A 23341-nucleotide genomic window follows, 5' to 3' on the forward strand; every position below is an offset into this window, starting at 1 on the left:
GCATCTTTCAGGGGTGATCCCTCTGGCAGCTTTCTTGTCCGCCATTCATGAGAGAATACACAGGACTAGGCTTGGCAGGATCCCACTGAAATCCAAAAACAATGGCAAGAGAGAGATTTCTTCTTTCACCCTTAAGTGATGATGGAGAAGCTTCCAAAGGTGGAGAATGAGACTCATGGAAAGGGTGGGTTTTATTTTGCATTATAGACCGCTATTCTCCTCAATTGTCATTTCCGTGATGGCTGGGCTACAGATAGAGGGGCTGAATCTGTTACAGCCTTGGCTAACATAGTTGCCTTTTTTTTTTAGCTCAAGCAGTAGAGGCTCATGGTTTTAGATTTGATCCCTTTTGCCACTCACCCACCCAGAGGTACGAAGTTATGCTGGCAGTCAATATTGTTGCAAAATCAAATATGTTTCTGAATCTGTGAGATCAGTCCAGTTTTCTGCAACTACCATCTTTGGAATATCTCTGACCTCCCTCCGTTTTGTTGCAAAAACTTGCCAACTGAATCAGAAAAAAAAAATCTTGGTAATATGGATAGTCCTCAAAATCAATAGAATATTAAATGTCTTTTTCCAGTCCTACTTGTGACATAGACAGCTACCCATGTTGACAACCTATAATATATTATAGAACACGCGATGTGTTTCAATGCCCTTAATTTATGAGTCATGTACAGAAAAGCCACATCGTCAGTATAATATACAGAATAAAGATTAAGATGGTTTTAGAATCATTCACATAATTGGCCCATAAATCATTATGAATTTAAGCAGAAATGCACCCAAAGGGAATCTGGTTTTAGGGCAGTAACTGAGTATGAAACAACAGTCCTGCTTGTTTAAAATGAAGTTGGTGCCAAAGAACAAGTTAAAAGAGCAATTGGGATCAAAGTGCTGGAAAGGAGGTAATGGGAAATATATAAAGAGAAGACAGGAGAAGAAATGATGGAACATAAGACCCTTCCGTTTCACGGACCTTCAGCATCCTGCCATGGGCGCAAGTATGTAATAAGCAAACTTGGAAAATGCTCCTCCAAACTACCTTAAGCAGCAAAATTGGACTGGAAGTCTCTCAAGAAGATGCTCTTCTCTGAAAGGTTTGTATGAGGTCCTTGCTTCAATCATCTGTATTCTCTGTGTTGCAGTAGTGCCTGGGAGCCCCAACAGAATGAATATGTATTTTCAATATATAGATGTATTACAAGAACATTTTTGTGGGTGGAATTTTTGGGTTTTTATTCCTTAACCTAGTTGAAACCAGGAGGTAAATTATGCAGCAGGGATCCCAGAATATGGAGCACTGTTTACCCTGTTCTGACCCCCATTCCCTGACAGTGAAATTAGTACAGTATCTTGTGGGTTTTTTATGTTCAGTTTATTTTAAATTACCCCCAAATTTTGGAGACTGTGGTATTGAAAAGGTGTAACTGGGTTGCAGTAATTATCAGAGGGAAGGCAGGCATCTCTGGCACCCTGCAGAGAATCAGGGCTTTTGGTACCAAAGACTATCTGCGGGAGATGGTTTTGGTTTTTGGTACTCAGGATGCAGTTAGAATTTTTGGAGAAGGGATCCATTTCCTTTCTTCCTCCCTCTTTTTGGGCAGAGGTGGAGATGACTTTAAGTGATGGGAGGAGTGGTTTGAATTCATTTCAACTGGATGTTGCTATGGAGGTTGGTGGGATGGGGGAAATTATCTCCCCTCATATGTGCCACTATTATTCCAAGCAACAATGGATGAGATGTTTCTGCTGAAATGATCAGGAGTGGATACTGACATTTTAAATTATCATCATTATACTTCAGAGTCAACACTCTGAACTGGATGGGAGCAGTTCACAGAAATAATAGTTTCAGGATGTCTGCAAACTCAGATATCACTGCATCAGTTATATTTCATTCATCTTTTGATAATTATTTTCCTAGCTACAAGGGTTGGGGAATTTTTTTAACAAAAGCTTGGATTCCGGAGCAGTTATTCTGCAGACTGAAACAAACAAAAAGCCTACAATTATGTGTTTGTACAGCTGCATAATCGCATTATATGTGGTGTTCAGAGTTAACACAATGGCTGGTTAAACTAATGTGCGTATAACTTAACATAAGGATTGGTTGTATCAATGGGGGCTGCTTATATAAGGAACAGCAATACTGTATTAACTAGTGATGGGCATCTCTCAGATCAGATAATCGCCCAATAGTTCAGACTAGGAATGAGGCTGGAAATCTCAAGAACAAGGGAATAGCAAGCAGTTGACATTTGATAGGACCAGTAGGTGACAGTGCATTAGAACTTCCACTGTGATGAGACATTATCCCTATTAAGCCATAGGATCTTACGCCTTTAGAACATGCATTCTTTTGATATCTTCACCACTGTCTGGTTCTATCTGAGCTAGCCACACTGCAGAAAGAGAAATGCTAATGCATTCCGTGCCAGTCCAAATTAGTAGCGTGGAGAGAGGAAGGGGATTACCTGTACATTTTTTAACCTCTGCAAATTTTTGCATTTGTTTGGACCAAGGTTCAGTTTTACCCTTATCTCTTCTGAACTCATTCACTCATCACTTACCTACTGTATGTGAGGATTGGTAATATTCACCAGGGTTCTTCTGAGGAGAGACTTTGTTAGCATGCATGCATTCAGGCCGTCACTGTTTGAAACCATAGCCTAGGATGGACTTTGGAGTAGGGGTCTCCAAGGATTATCTGGTGCATTTGTGTTTATATTCCTGAGATCTGTGTTAGGGATCTTGAACATTTAACTCTTCCTTTGGTACCGCAGTATGCACAGACTCTGAGTTACCTGTGTTGTTTCACAAGTGGCAGAGTCGGTTTTGTAGTGTTCTTAACTTGTGAGAACAGAGCACCACTTTAGTCTGCCAAAAAATTGTTTGGGAAAGGGAGGATGTAGGGAGCAGGAACCGAACTGTGGAGTACAGCATGCACCTGCTTGGCAGCGGATCTGATCACCTCCCACTCACAGTTCTCCTTTTGGTAAAAGCTCTTTGGACTCCAGAGCGGTTGGAAAGTTCAGGCTGGGGTCCAAAGATTCTTTAGCCTCCTGCTCTTTCTCTCCCCCCCCCCCCCGAGAAACAAAACCCATCATTCATAACAAGCTACTTTAATATAAATCCCCAGTGAGACACTTTAGCTAACAATTATTAATGTCAGTGCTGTAAAAAGGGTTGCAAGAGTGATTAGGAGTTGCAGCTCTCTCTGGAAATTTGGATTCTCCAGTCCATTGAGAATAGACTTTTTAAAGGATTTTATAGTTTTACTTCACCATCTTAAACCTCGTTACGTTCCCCTAAACTGTTACAGACCAGCGTGCAGCAGGGAGCCTTTAACTCTGTTCTGTTGTAACCCAGCATCCAAGAATCCCCACTGCTTTGACATGACTAAACTTACCTCTGCGATATTGCAGCACCATGTTCAGGAACTTCCACCGTTGACATCAATTTTATTACTTTTGCCATACTATATAACATCTAGGAGAAGTACAGAGCTGGGGTGTGATTATCTCTTTAATATCACAGTTCCTCTAGGAACCTATACTAGAGAGATTACTGTTTCCTTACCTTTTGTATAATATAACACACAACATGCCTGCTTCTTTCAACATTGAGATGCAGTTTGTGTTACCTCTATTATGTTACAGCGCAGAATCCAGGAAACTGAAACACAGCTGTGATTAGAGAAATAAAGACTACAGCAGCAAGATGAGAATGCTTTGTCTCTGCTCTATTGAAATACATAGTTCTGAGACTGGTGTGCATAGTTTTTATTCCTTTACAGCAGTAGCATAAGTTGCATGGAAACTCTGGGCTTTGTGCCATGACTGGTCTTTCTTCCTCACTCCTGCTCCAAACAATTAGATTCTGGCTCTTTCAGAACTGTGTCAGAAGAAGCACGGTCTTCTGTATAACTGTAAATAATATTTCTTTACCTCTTTTCTAGGGCCCCCCAGGTCTACCAGGCTTACCAGGCCCACCTGGCAAGAGAGGCCCACGGGTAAGTGGCTTTTTGTGTCTACCCCTGCACCTTATTGCTGGCATCTTGTTTTTCTGTGCTGCTATTCTCCATGCCAACACATGGTGATCACTGTAGTGACTGAGCTAGTGACCACTTCGAGCACAGCTGTTGAGGTCTGGCACAGTTTAGAGCAAAGATTGGCTTCCCTCCTTTCCCCCTCCCCTATCCAAGATTTTCAGCAGGCTGAACTTCTCCTGCCAGGGTCTGGGGAAGGAGCAGCCTGACCTGAGGTTTGGCATTAGCCTATCGGTTGGACTGTTGCTCTCTGTCCTTATCTTCCCACTTTCTCTTTGGTGTCCAACCTTTTATTGTTACAAAACACACACAGACATTAGGTTTGACCATGCTTCTTCTCTGGCCTTTATGTGCCAGGTCTCCAGACCTACTTCCTGTCACCTCTGAATTTTGCCGTTGCACACAATGCTATCTGAGCGGCACCTATAATAAAATTCATTAAAATAGTTTTCCACTCAGCTTAGCTGTGGTGGACCCAGAGAAAGGTCCTCTCTGACCTGCTTCTTGTCTGTTTCAGAATCTAGTACAAAATCTCTAACCTAGTCTTCAATATCTTCCATGTATTTTCCTTCCTACCCCATATCTGCTAAATTCAGATACAAACATGACTAAGAGTCACAAGAGCCATCCTTGGGAAATGCCTCATCCCCTGAAACACCTGGGTTTTTTGAGCCCTGTAGTCAGCTAAGTTACACAAAACTTTTAGCATTAACTCAATGGCGGCAGCAGCTACTGCAGTACTGGGCAATTGTATACCTGGCTGTGTTTTTAACAATAGATGGCGATTCTTGTGGTAGCACAATGTTGTCCCAAAGTGCAGAGCTGAGTGTGGATCCTGAACTCACTCTCTTGCATGCTGAGCTGGGGGAATTGGAGCCCTTGGCCTCTAGGGCAGGAGGGGAAGGAAGGATCGTTTAATATCATGATCAGGTCACCTCTTTCAGTTGACCCTTGAGCTAAGGGTGACCAGATGTTCCGATTTTATAGGGACAGCCCTGATTTTTGGGTCTTTTTCTTATATTGACTCCTATGACCCCCCCATCCCTGTCCTGATTTTTCACACTTGCTGTCTGGTCACCCTACTTGAGTTGCCAGAGTTCCCACTGGTGCCAGAGGGAACTTTGGCTGGAAAGATGAGTCAGCCCCACATGAGGCCTTTCAAAGCTGGCTCTGAGGGCTGAAAACAGGGCAGTGCCAGAGGGCGCTTGTGTTACGTTCCAGTGGAATTCATGGTAAATGGGCGTGGATAAGTGTACCCCATTTCTGTACTAGTAAAAGGGAATGGCCTGATTTTTTCCCCCCAAAGAAGCTGAGTGCCCATAGCTGCCCCTGAACCACTTCTCCTCTGTGGCACAGATAGCGTTAAACACACATGGGTGGAGCCCCAGGGCCCAAGTAGTTTGTTAGCTAGTTATGGGCACAGGTAGTGCCTTACCAGCATGTGAATGTCATTCACAGTGATTCATACAACAACAAGAAGTATTCTGTGCTGGTACGTGCAAAGACATGCAGTTCAGAGGAAGGCAGCATATCTAGTGCTTAGAGCAGATGCCTCCATTCTAACTGGGATTCTGCTACTGACTCACATGACCTAACGGAAGTCATTTAACCCCATTTGTAACAGAGGAGTCACACAGGGATGTAATACCGCATTCGCTTAACTAACAGGGGGGGTGAGGATTAGCTAACTAATGTCTGCTCTTCCGTTGCAAATTTTTCATTCCAGGAGCTCTTAAGCACTTCTATAATGGGCCCTGATTCTCATTTACACTAAGGCCCCTTCCCTCCACTCTGTCAGTGTAAAGGGACCTTAAAGTGTAATTTATGCCCACTTTAAGGCCCCCTTATGCAGCCAGGATGATGTAAAGGGACCTTCGTGTAAAGGAGGACCAGGCCTGATGTTTTCAATACAGGTTATTTATTTACATCACTGTTCTGCACTGGCACTTTTGCAGCATGGGCACTGAGAGATCCAAGCATTTAGCTATTGTTTTGTACTGTTGCCTTCACAGTACTGGGTAACATTTTGCACAGATACAGCTGATGTTTTGTGCAGAGATCTGCGCATTGCAATCCATGTCATAGGCAGGCATAGCTACCTTTTATTCCCCCTTCTGGCAAACAGAGTGACCCAGCAGTGGTTTTACAAGACTCCAGGTACATATTTTACATAATCCTTTATTGACATACACATTAGCACAGACCATGCTTAAATACCAACACGGGGTTCTCCTATAAGCCTGCAGTTGTGGAAAATTACCAGTTAAGGCTGAAAGTCTCTGCTCTCCCTGGCTCGTTATCCTTACTTCAGGTCTCCAGCAGAGCTTAGTGAGCACAATGGGATGTCTACACTTGGAGCTGGGAGCGTGATTTCCCGCTCAAGGAGACCTCATCCTCATCCTTTTATTACGCTAGCTCTCATGGAGCTAGCGTAATAAAAACAGAAGACAGCTGCAGGGGCATGAGCGGCGAGGGATGTATTTGGGTGGCTAGCCTCTCCCACTGCCTGCATTGGCCATGGCCTGTGTTCTATTTTTAGTGTGCTAGCTTGCTGAGAGCTAGTGAAAGTAACTTTCCTGGAGCTGGGAAGCACAAACCCAGCTTGAAGTGTAGACATACCCTTATGGTATGTAAACTTAATCCAGGGTCTGGAGGCCCCAGCTTTCCTGTGCACATATATCCAAATTCCTCCAGCTTAACAAAACTGAGCTTTGAAATTTCAGTGGCATTAAAAGGGGGGGGGAAAAGTGTTGTTAAGGCTCTGAGCAGGTCTTTCAGTGTCCTCCTCCCATCCATGGCACAGCCTGCTTCAGCAGGGAAGCCCCTGACAGTCACGTGTAACTTCTTGAGTTAAATCCCAGCCAGGGGGTTCTCATCAACTCAGGATGGAAATCCCAGCTGGGAAGTAATCAGATGCAGCTGAGCCTAGTTTGGCTGGCTCAGCTCTTTGAAACTGAGCCTAATTTCAGGAGAGAGAAAGGGGTGGCGGTATAAATGCCTGGACTTGGAGCACTAGAGACAGAAGAACTGCCCTGCGTGTATTGTTGTTTTGTCTTCGTTAACGATTCTGGGATTTAAGGATTTGCACTGCAGGAAGGGAATGTGGCCAGACAGTAGGATGGGCTTAGAGGGGTTCTTCTTTTTTGGTTGCAAAAGAACCCTGAAAAAATAAATAATCAACCCCAGAGAGGATTTTTTTTTCCTTTTTGCTTAACCTGGACGTCCTATGAAATTCCTCTGCAGCTACACAGACCTTGTCCCTGCTACAACAAGACCCATACTGGATCGGCCATTGGTCTATCAAGTGAGGTATCCTGCCTCTAGCAGAGAGGCTAGCCCCTGAAATTTTAGGGGGAGGAGGAACGATGCATGTAACTAGCTTTGCAATGTTGTACATTTTGAGAGCAGGAAGGATTTCTTCCTTTCCTCTGCAGTTTATGGCCTGATGAGGCATGGTGCTCTCATCATAGCTTGGATAACTTCAGTGTTGTTAATGCTTACAAAATTAGCCATCTCCTCAGAAACCTGCCACGGCCTTTGACTCTGATCACCTGCAGCAGTGAATTCCACAGGGTGACAATGTCCTATTGATACAGCACAGTATTTCCACTTCTTTATACAAGTCTGCGGGGTGACCCCCATGGTCTCTGATTATTGGACAGCGTAAAAATATCTCTGAGTGGCTTTCTCTTTTCTAGGGTTGGTGGCCCACTGTTGGTTTATGGAGAGCTGGCTGGTCACATGGTGCTGGCTCCTTATTTCCAATCTTCCTGAGCAAAATAAGCTATAACAGTCGAAGCGTAGTATTGCCAGTGTATACCTGTATTCACACTAGGGGCTCTTGCCAGCATAGCTCTGTCGGTCTCCAATCTCACCCCGACCGATATAGCTATGCCAATGAAAGTTTGTAGAATAGATCTGGACAGTGACTTAATTGTGATAGGCATAGAACTCACCAGCTGTAGTTTGTACTGGCACTACATGGTGGGTTTTTTACTGGTATTTCAGTTAGGGGCATGTGGGATTTTTTATATTTATATTGAAATACTTTTATTGGTACAGTCCCTTGCCTGGATGCAGTTCTGTTGGTATAAGGATACCTGATATGGGAATAGCTGTACCAGCATAAAGCACCTTTGTACTGACATAACTGCATCCATGCTAGGGAAGTTCTACCACTTTAACTATGCTGCTAGAAAGCGGTACCACATTTGTGTGCAGACAGCTCGATTGCACTGAAGAATGTGCGTGGCTTAGTGAGGTCTGCAGAAAGAGAGTTAAAAGGTGCTGTAAACCACAGCAATAATGCTTACGCGGCAGTTTCCAAATGTTAATTAAACCTTACAACCGCACTCTGGAGTAGCACAGGAAGCCTGCACATGTGGAAACCAATGGGAAGTTTGCCATTGGATTCACTTCCACAGAAACAGACTTAGGGTAAAATTTTCAAAAGTGCTTAAGTGACTTAGGAGCTTAAGTCCCATTAAAAGTCAATTTTGCTGGTGGGCAAACTGATTTGCCTAAGGTCTCATAGCCAGCCAGAGGCAGAGCTGGGAATAGGACCCAAAAGACTTTAATGCCAACTCTCTGCACTAATTTTAAGCTCTCAATAAATAGGAGAAATGCCATTGTGCAAGTAGGTAAAATGTTGCTTTTGCACTCACTGATTCTTACCTCCATCACGCCATGAGCCTCAGAGCATTGGAAGATTCCAAGCTCCTGCTGTAGCATTTCATTGCTAGATCTTGTCTTTAGTTGCAAAAAAATAATCCTAATCTTTTTCAAAAATGGGGCTTTTCCCCCCAAGATGATAAAATTTCAGTCTTCTGTAAAGATTGTCCCAATCTCCTCATTCCACTAGGAAGGTTTTCCAGTTTCTAAGTAGAAGTGTTTAAAGAAACAGTTTGTTTGGCCTCATTTCAAATATTTAGCTCATTTTTCAGCAAGCCAAAGGTCAGAGTGGAATCTGGAGGTCAGGAGCAGAAAAGCTGCTTTACATTGTGAAGCCCCCAAGTACAATGAGTTTTCAATGAGTAGCTGTCCCTTTTGGATGAAGTGCTGTAGCATTTTGCGTGAGTTTTTTAATGGGGGGAATTGCACACAGTTGCACTTTTGTTAATTTGTGCAGGCTGTGAACCAGTACAAATAAAAGAGTTTCTGTGAGATGGGTCCCATCTCTGCCCATGTAGCAGAGATGAACTGGCTGGCGCTGTGGAGTTCACAAGTAGATAGCTTTCACATGAGGTGGCATTCCATCCAGATTACAAGCCCAGCCACATTTGGGAACCCCCTTACCCCACCCCATTTTCAGAACACATTGAGGGATTGTGTTCAACGCCTGGTTTCCATGCTGCTGATCCTCTGGTGACTGCTGATGATTAAAACAGTGTCCCATGATAAAACTTTCCATGGAATTTCTGGTGCCGAGGCTGGAAGACTTCAGATATAAATCGACTTGTTGCTGGGTTTTATTGTTTAAGCAGTGCCGAGAGTGAGCCAAGATTGTGTGTGTGAATAACATAGGGGCTGGTAGAATTTCAGCTCCTAACTTGGTGGACTCAATGTTGTCCCATCCAATGCAAAGAAAAAAGAAATGAGATGATGATGATGATTACATATAGTCATAATACTTATGAGTATATACCGACCCTTTTAGTTGAAGGGGAAAGAAGTAGGGTTTAATCTAGAAGAGCATGAATAGAGGGTAGCAGCTAGCTCTAGCACAGCTCATCTATGGAAAGATGGCTACGTCTGGGAGATACTGATTAGGGATAGGTAATCGTGATGGTCTGGAAGGGGAGGGTAATGAAAACTGGATTAGGCTGAGTAACACAGGAGTAGTTAGCTGAAAGGAAGATTGGACAGACACTGTCTTTGTGAGGTGCGTGTTGATAGAGGGATGGATGTCTCTGAGACTGTTGGTTTGATGAGAAGAAGCTGCCTTTCAACATGTCATATAACAGGCGGTTAACTGGGATTGGAGCATCAAATGTTGCAGCTGTAGTTGTTTCATGCTAGTAGTCTGATGTGGTCCCTTTGCTGAGGAGCTGTCCTAAATATGCGTTTGGTGAAGTTCCCTCTGTGAGTGGTTAGTTCCTTCTGTGAGTGGGAGTAGTTAAAACTGATCTTACTGGAGTGGCTAAGGGTTGGTGAGGATGAGATTGTGCAGTTGAGAAGGGGCTTTGATTTGCTTTGGCTTTTTATACATTCTTTGTGCCTTCAGTGTGAGAGAGAGGGACAAGATTGAGAGCACTATAGACTTGGGAGGCTGCTGGTTTTCCTACCATCCATTATTATTTATTTGTATAGTGGTAGCACCTAGGAGCCCCTGTCATAGACCAACACCCCACTGTGCTAGGTGCTGTACAAATACAGAACAAAAGGACAGTCCTTGCTCCAAAGAGATTATGACCTAAGTGTCTATGTTCCGGAGTTCTGGTCAAGGGATAAGTTTTAGAGGTGAAAGGGTACGTCATTCCCCATATCCATTTAATCATAGGGCACTCTGTTGAAATTGCCTATAAGCATGCAGCTTGTGATGGTGGAGAGATGGGCACCTGAGCAGCAAAGACTCAACTGAGACAAGGAGGTTGCATAGGCAGCCCCATGGCTATTAGATGACAATGACTTGTTTATTACTATCCTTATATTCATAGCCATGACCTAAAGGTGAAAGATGTCCTGGTTTATTAGCAAACGCCTTCTGATTTGGAATGTTTGCTAGGCAGGAGTTTATACTTGGACCGGCTGATTCTACAGTTGGAGCGTCACCGCCTTTCGTGATCACTTATTATAGCTGAAAGAGAAGCGTAATGAGCTGAATAGTCACTGTTGGGATCAGTGTAAATGAAGGGGTAGTTGCATCTGCCATTGGCTACAGGAGATAATAGAATGGCTCCATGAACATCTGAGACACACATTGTTATATTTAGGATTGATTGGGTTGCAGAGGGGCTGTTAGCTCCATTAGTGGTTTGATTGGGGTACGTGTCACTGGGACATGTGCTATGCAGAAGGGCACTTGTTTCTGAGATGGATGAATTGAAATTAGGTGTGGTGGTTTCTTTTTTCATTTTTGCTGTGTGCTGGGGTGGGTTGTTTGTAGTTGCCTATGGGCAGATTTGATGAAAGGCGAGAGGTGGTTGATGGTGAGACGGTATGAAAGAGGAGTGAAAGTTGCCTGTGGGATTGGAGAGGAACAATAAGCTAGGTGAGGAATAAATGCACCCACGGGCTGGCAGAACACAGAGACCATCTCCATATAGCATCTTAACACTGATCTGGGCATGTGTATGTGGGCTTGGAGGGTGCAGTTTAAAGTTCCACCAATTACTTCCATTGCCATTATAGACAGGTGCGTAGCTTAAATCCTAGGGCCTGTCTGTTCAGATTTTTGCTGCTCAAAGCTCCGGAGGCAGATGCTGTCCTGTACGTTTTGTTACTCTGCTCATGGTTAGCTGTACCATGCTGACTCCTTCTCCTCTGCCAAGAATGTGGGTGTAAACTTAGATTAAAGGGCTAACCGTGTTGGAACATATCAAAATCAGTTATTTTTTACCATTTTAGGACTCTTGCCAGACTACGCCCTTGTCTCTCCATAGCTGCACTATACATTTTAAATGAGACTCTCATAACCTTTGGGCTTGATCACTGCCATGCCCTGGTTACTGGGTTGGACTTCCCACTACACCAGCAGCACATTGCTTTCCACTTAGTCAGACTGGGATGCTTTGGAGATTTCGAGTAAGATGGATGTCTCCTATTTTGATCTTGCTAACCCCATGTTCTGTTCACCTCCCTATGTCTCTGATCCCACTGAAGTTAATGCTAAAACTCTTATTGAATTCAATAGTATAGGAACAACCCCTTAAACTAGGGATCTGGGTGTTTATCTTATTGCATATCTTATCACTGGGTGTTGAGAATTCTGATCTTGCAGGCCTTTGCTTGGACTGAAGACTGGTCCCCTTTTCAGGCTGGCTTTTGGTTAATGCTTCCTACAGTTGTGCTGGAAAAGTCTGCCTATGAACTGTGTTAGGTACATTATTTGTTAGCCCATGAGTTTCTGACTGGAAGTTTAGCCATAGATAGGGCTACAGATTTGTTATAGCATTTTTTAAATAAAAAATCACAGAGCAGTCATGGTGAATTTAGTAAAAGTCACGGATTTAGTGACTGCTCCATGATTTTTGTTTAAAAATGCCCTGACAGACATGTAGGCACCGACCATCCGTAGCAGCACCCTCCGCCCCAGCACCACAACCCTAATCTTGGTCTGAGTGGGAAGGGGAGCTGAGCCCAGACCCATGAGACAGCAGCCGCTGCTGCAGGGTGAGTCACAGACACCAAAAAAGTTGCGGACAAGCAGGAAAATCACGCTATCTGTAACTCTCTTCCCACCATGACAGACCTGTAGCTGTAGCTATAGATTCTGCATTTCCAACTGGAAGCTGGGTCAGCGTCAATCAGCATTGGCTGTTCCCGGTTGGAGATTGTGCTGCTGCCTATCGCTTTCTTATTGAGAATTCTGTCTTGTATTATGGTGGATAACAAGTCGCATGAATGTGCACCAAGAGGAGACCAAGCTGTAACATGGGATTTGAGCTGGGATGTTTGACTCTGAACTTGCATAACAGCTGAACTACCCTCGCTTTATAAATCTGGCTTGGTGCTTTAGACCTTGCTCTGGACTGCTTGCATTAACTGCTAATGTGCGAAGACATTTTAGGATCTTGACTTTATAGAGATGTTGCTGCTCTAAGCTCTGTCATTAAAACTAATCCCTCTATAATTAGGACATTTTTTCTTTGCACAGCTATGTGGCTCTGAATATGTCCTTGATCCCAAAGACCCTAGGAAAATGCTTTAATCAGGGACAGCGAGGAAAACTGGTCCAATGATTAGGGCACTAGCCTGGGACTTGAGAAAACCTGTGTTCAATCCCTGCTCTGCCAGACTTCTCATTCTGTGAAACATGATGATGTACATAAGAACATCCATACTGGGTCAGACCAATGGTCCATCTAGTCCAGTATCCTGTCTTCCGACGGTTCCCAGTGCCAGATGCTATAGAGGGAACTAACAGAACAGGGCAGTTATTAAGTGGTCCATCCCCTGTCATCCAGTCCCAGCATCTGGCAGTCAGAGGCTTAAGGACACCCAGAGCATGAGGTTGCAACCCTGACCATCTTGGCTAATAGCCATTTATGGCCCTATCCTCCACGAACGTATCTAATTCTTTTTTGAACCCAGTTATACTTTTGGCTTTCATAACGTCCCCTGGTAACGAGTTCTGCAGATTGACTGTGCATTATGTGAAGAAGTACTTCCTTATGCTTGTTTCCAACCTGCTGCCTAATAATTTCATCAGGTGACCTCTGGTTCTTGTGTTATATGAAGAGGTAACTAACACTTCTCTATTAACCCTCTCCACACCATTCATGATTTTACAGATTTCTGTCATATCCCCCCTTAGTCGTCTCTTTTCCAAGCTGAACAGTGCTAGTCTTTTTAATCTTTCTCCATATGGAAGCTGTTTCATACCCCCGAGCAACAAAAATGCTTTTCTCTGTACCTTTACCAATTCTAAAAGATCTTTTTTGAGATGGGGGGCCAGAACTGCATGCAGTATTCCAGGAGTGAGCATACCATGGATTTATATAGCGGCATTATGATATTTTATGTCTTATTATCTATCCTGTTCCTAATGGTTCCCAACATTCTGTTAACTTTTTAAACTGCCACTGCATATTGAGGGGATGTTTTCAGAGAACTATCCACAGTGACTCCAAGATATCTGCTTTGAGTGGTACAGCTAATTAAAACCCCATCAGTTTTTATGTATTGTTGGGATTATGTTTTTCAATGTGCATTACTCTGCATTTATCAACATTGAATTTCACCTGCCATTTTGTTGCCCAGTCACCCAGTTTTGTGAGATCTCTTTGCAGTCTCCTTTGCACTTACCTATCTTGAGTAATTTTGTATCATCTGCAAACTTTGCCACCTCACTGTTTACCCCTTTTTCCAGATCATTTATGAAATTATTGATGAGCACTGGTCCTAGTACAGATCCTTGGGGGACCCTGCTACTTACCTCTCTCCATTCTGATAACTGACCATTTATTCCTATCCATTGTTTCCTGTCTTTTAACCAGTTACTGATCCATGAGGGGACCTTCCCTGTTATCCCATCACTCCTTACTTTGCTGAAGAGCCTTTGGTGAGGGACCTTGTCAAAGGCTTTCTGAAAATCCAAGTACACTATATCCACTGGATTACTCTTGTCCAAGTCTTTGCTGACCCCCTCAAAAAGTTCTAATAGATTGGTGAGGCATGACTTCCCTTTACAAAAGCTGTTTTAACTTTTCCCCAACAGATCTGTTGGCTCAACAAATGCTCATGCTACCAGATGTAATAAAAAACCCACAATTTTAATGAAACTAAACAAAACTACTGGGATAGCTCAGTGGCTTGAGCATTGGCCTGCTAAACCTAGGGTTGTGAGTTCAATCCTTGAGGGGGCCATTTAGGGATTTGGGGCAAAAATTGGGACTGTGTCTTTTAAAGGCGATTAAAGGCACTGAATTCCTTTTGTTAGTTGGACACTAATTCCATTTGTCTCCTTTGGAAATCACAGCCTGGGAGATCTGGACCCAAACATGCAGAAGTGATGACAGCAAATATTACTGTCTCAGAGCTGATAAAGCAGCCAAATAACTTTCTCTTTATCCACCAATCTATGCTCCTCCTTTAAATCAAGAGTAAATGAAAGTACTTCTGCTGTTGGTGTAGAGATTGTGCATGTTGGCAGAATACGAATCTTCAGAACTGACTCTTCAAATTGCTACGCCTCCCAGGAACGTGTTCTGGGATTTAGCAGCATTATTACCTCTGCCTGAAAAGTTAGCAGATTGCTTCTGCTCTGTACAAAGCCTGGGATAATTTATTTTTAGCTTCTTATTCCAGATAGCTCCTTAAATAGTCTTTGGAAAACATGTTGAGTTCTTTTAATAAATGATTTAAAAGGAGATATTGCTATATATCATCTATTGTAGGTATTTTACAGTGCCAGTTGCCCTTAGTATTGTCAAAGTCAGATTCAGGACTCACATAATTTGTCAGACCACTCTGTTTATTAGGAAAGCACTTTGCCAATGCACCCAGATATGTGAGCCCCTCTCTGAGGCTCAAGCTAACTTATTTATACAAATAAGCCAAAGCTAATTTAACATAAGAGACAAAAGGAAGCAGAAACTGACAAATATACATATATATCTTATTTGCATATTAACGTTTACCAATCTCCTAGCTCAGTAGGAGCTCCAAGTTAATTAGTTTGAGGACCTATTGTCTCACACTCCTTAATGTTTCTCTTCCTGACAACTATATTTCAACAAACCCTTCAAGTAGCATTTCTTTAATGAATTATAATTTCAATATAATTCATTCTACTTTCACAGTATCTAGGCAGAGAAAATTGCTATAGCTTTTTGAGTGAGGGTCACAGACTATATTTTTCATCACTGATGTATCTATTTTTGAAATGAAAGAATCATTTAAGTGCCACTGGGGAAAACTGAAGCTCATTTTAAACAGGGACTTTACCATATGCCAATCACAGTATGGATTTGCATTCTAGTCTCATCAGAGCCTCTAAAAAGGCAAAATTTCAAGCACTTTTCAGGGGATGTGCCCTGAAGGTTAAACAAGTAGTTAAACCATTAAAATTTCATTGTAGCAAGTACCTCTATTTCCCCTTATTTCAGCTCTCAGAAACGTGCCTGCTGCTTATTCTAAAATGCCAAGTAAATCGCTCTAAATATATACGGTCTTTTTGATCCTCCAAATCGCTGCTCCTTCTGGGGCTTTTGCAACTATTTTGATTCCTGATGAGGATGCAGCTATGCCCACAAAGCACACTTTATACTGCTGTAGTAAAGCTACCTCCCATGAATGAAACAAGCTATTCTGATAAAAGCACATCTTTGCTGGAACAGATGCTAGGGACTTCTGCCAGCACAGCTCTGTCGGTCACAATCACACCCCTGACTGACATGGATTATGTCTCTATTACAGACTTCTGCAAGCATAGCTAAGTTTTATGCACCCTGGTACCGCACTGGGGCTAAGCACAAAACCTCCAAGGCTGCCAGGAGTTTAAAGGTCCTATTGTCTGCTAGCATAACTCCACTGAATAGTGTCCCGAGGGAGGAAGTCAGGTCACATAGGAAATGTGAGGTTTCAGAGCAGCAGCCGTGTTAGTCTGTATCTGCAAAAAGAAAAGGAGTACTTCGTAGACGAAAGCTTATGCTCAAATAAATTTTTTAGCCTCTAAGGTGCCACAAGTACTCCTTTTTCTTTTTATAGGAAATGCGATTGCAGAGAAGCTCTTAGACTTGAGGCCTGGTATTAACTGAAGTCAGTGGAGCTATGTGGAAGCCCAGCACACTTGAGAGAGATCACCACTTTACTGCCATTGCTAATGCAGTTGCAAGTGGTTAGTGGGTTGCTCTCTAAAGTGGTTGCTGACATTTTGCACATCTGCACTCTGGTGGGAGACTCCTGCAGTTGTGCACTGATGTGAAGGTAGGTTTTTAAACCACCTCGCATCCCCTGTGTCTCTGCATTGCAAACGGCTCATGTTCTCAGTCTGGTTACAGTTGTATTTGCCATACAAGAACAATCTGCTAAAACGGGGTCAGCCCTGTCCAGCCATGGTGCCGTTATCTCCTTGTTACTGCTGGCTGATTAAGAGGGCTGCCTAATCAGTGTTCTGCTTAAGCCACCTCCCTCCTGGGAGGAGCAAACTGAAGCTGTGTTGATTCCATGGAGGGGAAGAGTGACTGAAATGCTCACACCAGCTCTATCCCTCCTGCTGCCAGGAATGGCTTTTGTTAATTACAGATGTTTCGGGATGGTGACCTGGTCTACACTTAAAAGTATTGCCTGCATAGTTATGTTGGTTCGGAGTGTGCAAAACTCCAACCAACATTGCTTTCTGGCAAAAGCCCCTGTGTAGATGTAGTGTTATTGCCCCCTTTTCCCCAAAAAAGTCCTTTTTTCAGTGTAGCTTATTTTGTTTGGGGACCTGGATCACCTCTAGGAGGGTTTGCAGGTATAGCAAAACCTTTCTAGTACAATCAAGACCCGTGTCATTCCTGGGGATTGGACTGAGCCTGGATCTGAGCTTCCTCAAAGTTCAGGGGTGCTTGGAGCTGGGGTTTTGGCTCCATCCATATTGAATAACGTTGATTTGTATAGATTTATTATGCCTTCTTTTTTTCTTTTTTTTTAGGGTCCTCTTGGTCCCCATGGAAACCCTGGCCGCCCTGGTCTACCTGGCCTTAAAGTAAGTATTTACCAATGTGAAAAGCTTTTGCCTTCTAGCTCCAGAGGAGACCCCAGTAAGGAGAGAGAGCATATAAGGCTACTCGACTCCCTAGGGAAATAATTGTAAGGACTCTTTCACCACCTCATTTCACACACAACACAGCAAGGTCCTCTCCCTACACCCTATGAAACTCCCTGCAGCATTGCAAGGCATGCCGTCTGCACCCTCAAAATTCACGAGGCTCCCAATAGTATCACAGATTTCTTCATCCTCCACAAGATCAGACTTCCGTCCCGTAAGGCCCCTGTTGTTGTTCAGCCTTCTTTGGGTGCTTAGTGAATTCTTCTGGGTTCTTCAGCACTCTTAGTCAGCTGTGTGACTACTACTCCAGTCCAGACCGCCCAGACAGCAGAATTGGCAAAGTATTTCTTTGTCTGTCTCCTCCCTCCCCTGAAATCCCTTCCATTTCTCCTCTTCCCCTCCAAAATTCCACCCAGACTCTTCTTCCTCTGCCTGATACCCCCTTTAATACCATGCAAAGATTCACTTCAGAGTCCTGGCCAAGATTTTGGGATCAGCCAGCAAAGAGGCAAAGAATCTATCCCAGATTTGACCCTGGGCACAATGTATGGTAGGACAGAACTCAGCGGGGTTAGTCACTATGCTGTCAATGACTGCAGTTACGTCCAACACTGCTGAAAATGTCAAATCTTAAGGAGATCCTAGTAACCTGGGACATAATATCCTACCTGGCCCCTAAAGTCCCACAGTACATCACCTCTTCTGTTGTATTTCAAGTTTCCCTAGTTGCTTCCTTTTGGATGTCCTCTGCCTCCCCCCACCCCCACCAAGTTCTATGTTCCTTCCTGTACTGATTGCCCCCAAAAGCCTTTACTTCTGCCCCTCTCCTTTTTCTTTCCCCCACTCCCATACAGAAGTTCCACTTCAGTTCAGTAATAGCCCAAGTGCTGTACTGTCAGAGGTGCTATCAAAAAGTTGGCCAGTTAGAAGTAAGGCCTCGCCTGGCTGGCTAGAATACATTGTTAAAGATGCAGATGAAAAGAATAGGGACTAATTCCAGTGTGTTGGCCAACATTCCCTCTTCCAGAAACTTCCATTCTAATATCCAGCTTGATTCATTATCAAAACACGTTCTCTAGAAAATGTAAAAGTCCTAAATTTGGATTCTATTTGAGGCCTGACCTAATCAGAACTAGCTTTAGAGCTACTGGTGGCCCAAGTGAGACCAGAATTTAGTGTCCTATAAAGGAATGCAGGAGGAGGGAATCAGTGAAAATCTCTCTATTAAGCACTAACAAAGTGAAAGCTTTAGGATTTCACATCAAATTGAAGAGAAGGTGCAAATAAGAGTAGATTATTTTCATTAGCACATCAGTAGGAAGAGATGTTTCAATTGCTATTGATGTTCTGGGGCAAAGAGTCTAGCAACCTGGCATTCTGCCTCTACATAATTAAAAAGTAGGCACCAGAGATGTGCTGGTGAACAGCAGCTGTTCTGTATTTAAAAGTATAGTTATATGGTTTGAAAAGTGAGGTTATAAAAAGTCTACATCTTGGTGTTCTGTATTTATTCCCTGTCAATGACTTCTGGATCTCACTTGTTGAGTTTTACAGGTCAAATCAAGATCTTTTTATCCTAGCTGTCAGCCATGCAAACTCTACTTGGGATCTGCAATTTGCAAATTCAAGCTTTTTTGTGGGGGAAGTCAATTCCCCTTGCCTTGTACATAGCGAAAAATCATCACTTGTACTAACAATTATTTAGTCCAAGCTTTCTTCTCTTCAGCTATCTTGACCCTGCCATGTGATTTATATATTTTTTAAAAATATTTTTCTTCTTTCCTTTACACCATTCTGGACAGGTGGGCTTAAGGCATTAAATGTTTGATGGGAAGACAAATGGACCAATGCAGATCATAGATGCATTCTAGTTACAATGCTTTTCCCTACTAAGGTGCAGTGAAGTTATACAGAATAGTGGAACACAGTTGACAACTTGGAGAAAACAATGCTCCCTTCCCCACCCAATCCATAAGAAAAACTCATCATCGCCAAGGCAAGCTACATTTCACAGTATGCTTTGATGATCAGCACATGTTGGGGTTTATTGGACTACTGTGGGGAAGGAGTCCTGGAACCGAGCACTGAGAACACCCTACATTCAGCTCTGTCAAATTCAAATCTTTGGACCTTGATGAGTCCTCTTGATCACCGTTCTGATAGCTGAAGAGTCCCAGCTGCCCTCCTTGCTTGTAGGTGCACTAGGAAAGAGGTGGTTTCAAAGGAGGCCAGGACCCAAACTGTAGTTCAAAGTTAACATCATGAATTGCATCCAGAAATAAGTTGGGGGTTCAATACTGTCTTTGGAGCAGAGGTGGTAAATGTTTCATGAGTCTGACTCTGGTAGCTACATGGGCCTCCAGCTAGTGCAGAATGTAGAGTTTCTGAGCAGCCTGGTTAATCAAGTCTGTCTAACTTCTTGTCAGTGGCTTGGAAAGGTCCCAGTAAAGGAAAAGAGAGAGCCTCTAGGCTGACAACCATCAGCTGTGGTAGGTGGTTCATCATGATGCTTTCCAAGGCAGAGAGAGAGCTCAGTGTCCCGTAGTAATGTGAGAACCATAGCTAAGTCTTGGGCTGAGAATGAATCTACATCTGGCCAGAGAATCAGCTGAGCAGTGACATAGTTATGCTGGAACTGGGGGTGCTTCTACTCTCCCTGGCTTGAAGTGGTTTCCATCATATAAAAGGTTTACAGTTTGGTTCAATGGCTCTCAGCATCCCCACTGTACAAATTGTTCCAGCACCCCTGAGCAGTGACTTTTTTGCAAGTTTTTACAACACACTATACAGACTGGGTAGCTCTATCTCTTCAGGTGCCACCTCTTGGCAGGCGTGTACGGAGTGCTGTGGTTTTCTCTTTCCTTCCTGCCTTACTTCATTTGGCTGGTATTTAAAGCCCAACTTCTCAGACTCGGGAAGAAGAAGGGCAGAATAGACTTTGCACGCATCTCTCTGACTTTTGCAATGAATCCATATTGCATTAATCTTGACAGGTGGGCTTCCACATCTGGGATCTGACTTTTTATCTAGAGGTGCTGAGTGTCTACAGCTACAACTGAACTTAGTGGGACCTGCAGGTGCTCAGTATCTCTGAAAATCCATCCCCTGAGAGGCAGGCTAAGTAGTGTTGGCCTCAGTTTTTCCTGTTAAGAGGCACTCAGGCAGCTAGCTGAGGTCTTCCCTAGATAGCACTTTGTAATAATAGTAGCTTGGAAAAAACAAGCAATGCAGCAATGGAGACCAAACTTTCCCAGACAGATACAGCTTGGAAAATATGACTAGAACAAATCACTGTCACTGAGGAAGAGAACCAGGAGCATACTTGTTATCAGCTGAATTAACAGGGCACTGATAAGGCCTGGCGGTCAATTGCACATTAGGGATTCGTGGTTAATTTTATTTGACCAAGGGGTGGGTGTGTCTGTGTGTTTATACCATGGTATAAAATCACTTGTAAGTTTATACTGCATTTTAGAGCTGTCCTGTTACATTGTCAAACAAATGAATTTTTTTAAATGTACCCCATGTTAAGAATTCCACCTTGTTCCTGTCATTATGGGGAATCTTAATAGGCATCTGTACGTAAAAAGTTCTTTTAAATAGTACTATATTTTTTTTTAGCCAAATTCCCTGCTGTTGTAAAGGGGCACAGTTTCACTGGATTCAGAGTAGCAACCGTGTTAGTCTGTATTCGCAAAAAGAAAAGGAGTACTTGTGGCACCTTAGAGACTAACCAATTTATTTGAGCATAAGATTTCGTGAGCTACAGCTCCCTTCATCGGATGCATTCAGTAGAAAATACAGTGGGGAGATTTATATACACAGAGAACATGAAACAATGGGTGTTACCATACACACTGTCAGGGGAGTGATCACTTAAGATGAGCTAATTCCAGCAGGAGAGTGGGGAGGAGAAAACCTTTTGTAGTGATAATCAAGGTGGGCCATTTCCAGCAGTTGACAAGAACGACTGAGGAAGGGGGGGGGGGAATAAACATGGGGAAATAGTTTTACTTTGTGTAATGACCCATCCGCTCCCAGTCTCTATTCAAGCCTAAGTTAATTGTATCCAGTTTGCAAATTAATTCCAATTCAGCAGTCTCTCGTTGGAGTCTTTTTGTTGTAATATTGAGACTTTTAGGTCTGTAATCTAGTGACCAGAAAGATTGAAGTGTTCTCCGACTGGTTTATGAATGTTATAATTCTTGACATCTGATTTGTGTCCATTTATTGTTTTATGTAGAGACTGTCCAGTTTGACCAATGTACATGGCAGAGGGGCATTGCTGGCACATGATGGCATATATCACATTGGTAGATGTGCAGGTGAACGAGCCTCTGATAGTGTGGCTGGTGTGATTAGGCCCTATGATGGTGTCCCCTGAATAGATATGTGGACACAGTTGGCAACGGGCTTTGTTGCAAGGATAGGTTCCTGGGTTAGTGGTTCTGTTGTGTGGTGTGTGGTTGCTGGTGAGTATTTGCTTCAGGTTGGGGGTCTGTCTGTAAGCAGGGACTGGCCTGTCTCCCAAGATCTGTGAGAGTGATGGGTCGTCCTTCAGGATAGGTTGTAGATCCTTCATGATGCGTTGGAGAGGTTTTAGTTGGGGGCTGAAGGTGATGGCTAGTGGCATTCTGTTGTTTTTTTTTTTGTTGGGCCTGTCCTGTAGTAGGTGACTCCTGGGTACTCTTCTGGCTCTGTCAATCTGTTTCTTCACTTCAGCAGGTGGGTATTGTAGTTGTAAGAATGCTTGATAGAGATCTTGTAGGTGTTTGTCTCTGTCTGAGGGGTTGGAGCAAATGCGGTTGTATCGTAGAGCTTGGCTGTAGACGATGGATCGTGTGGTGTGATCTGGGTGAAAGCTGGAGGCATGTAGGTAGGAATAGCGGTCAGTAGGTTTCCGGTATAGGGTGGTGTTTATGTGACCATCGCTTATTAGCACCATAGTGTCCAGGAAGTGGATCTCTTGTGTGGACTGGTCCAGGCTGAGGTTGATGGTGGGCTGGAAATTGTTGAAATCATGGTGGAATTCCTCAAGGGCTTCTTTTCCATGGGTCCAGATGATGAAGATGTCATCAATATAGTGCAAGTAGAGTAGGGGCATTAGGGGACGAGAGCTGAGGAAGCGTTGTTCTAAGTCAGCCATAAAAATGTTGGCATACTGTGGGGCCATGTGGGTACCCATAGCAGTGCCGCTGCTTTGAAGGTATACATTGTCCCCAAATGTGAAATAGTTATGGGTGAGGACAAAGTCACAAAGTTCAGCCACCAGGTTTGCCGTGACATTATCGGGGATAGTGTTCCTGACGGCTTGTAGTCCATCTTTGTGTGGAATGTTGGTGTAGAGGGCTTCTACATCCATAGTGGCCAGGATGGTGTTTTCAGGAAGATCACCGATGGATTGTAGTTTCCTCAGGAAGTCAGTGGTGTCTTGAAGATAGTTGGGAGTGCTGGTAGCGTAGGACCTGAGGAGGGAGTCTACGTAGCCAGACAATCCTGCTGTCAGGGTGCCAATGCCTGAGATGATGGGGCTTCGATTTGTACCCCCAGAGAATTTAAACTGTTGTTTATTTCTCAAATATTTGTAATACTACAACTGTTTACATGAACCTCTTGCCACTTTGCAACAGCAGGTGACTTCATGTCTAATTAGTGAGGATGATGATAATCTCTCAATTTGACATGGACTTCTGTTGTACTAAAGACCATGCTTGTTGACTTGCTGATGACTTGATAAAAAGAAAAGGAGTACTTGTGGCACCTTAGAGACTAACAAATTTATTTGAGCATAAGCTTTCGTGAGCTACAGCTCACTTCATCGAATGCATGCAGTGGAAAATACAGTCGGGAGATTTTATATACACAGAGAACAT

The 23341-nt window shown here is 43.4% G+C and overlaps 1 protein-coding gene across 1 annotated transcript in view; it reads left to right on the plus strand.

The window, feature by feature from the left end:
* The window catches only part of COL27A1 (collagen type XXVII alpha 1 chain), a 297315-nt gene that overhangs the window by 90759 nt on the left and 183215 nt on the right, over window positions 1–23341 (plus strand). The window contains exons 6-7 of the mRNA XM_074973737.1: window positions 3965–4018; window positions 17352–17405. Of these exons, the coding sequence (XP_074829838.1) occupies window positions 3965–4018; window positions 17352–17405 (108 nt within the window). The remainder of the gene's footprint in view (window positions 1–3964; window positions 4019–17351; window positions 17406–23341) is intronic.

This window comes from Natator depressus, chromosome 16 (assembly GCF_965152275.1).
Source record: "Natator depressus isolate rNatDep1 chromosome 16, rNatDep2.hap1, whole genome shotgun sequence".
Taxonomy (NCBI): domain Eukaryota; kingdom Metazoa; phylum Chordata; order Testudines; family Cheloniidae; genus Natator; species Natator depressus.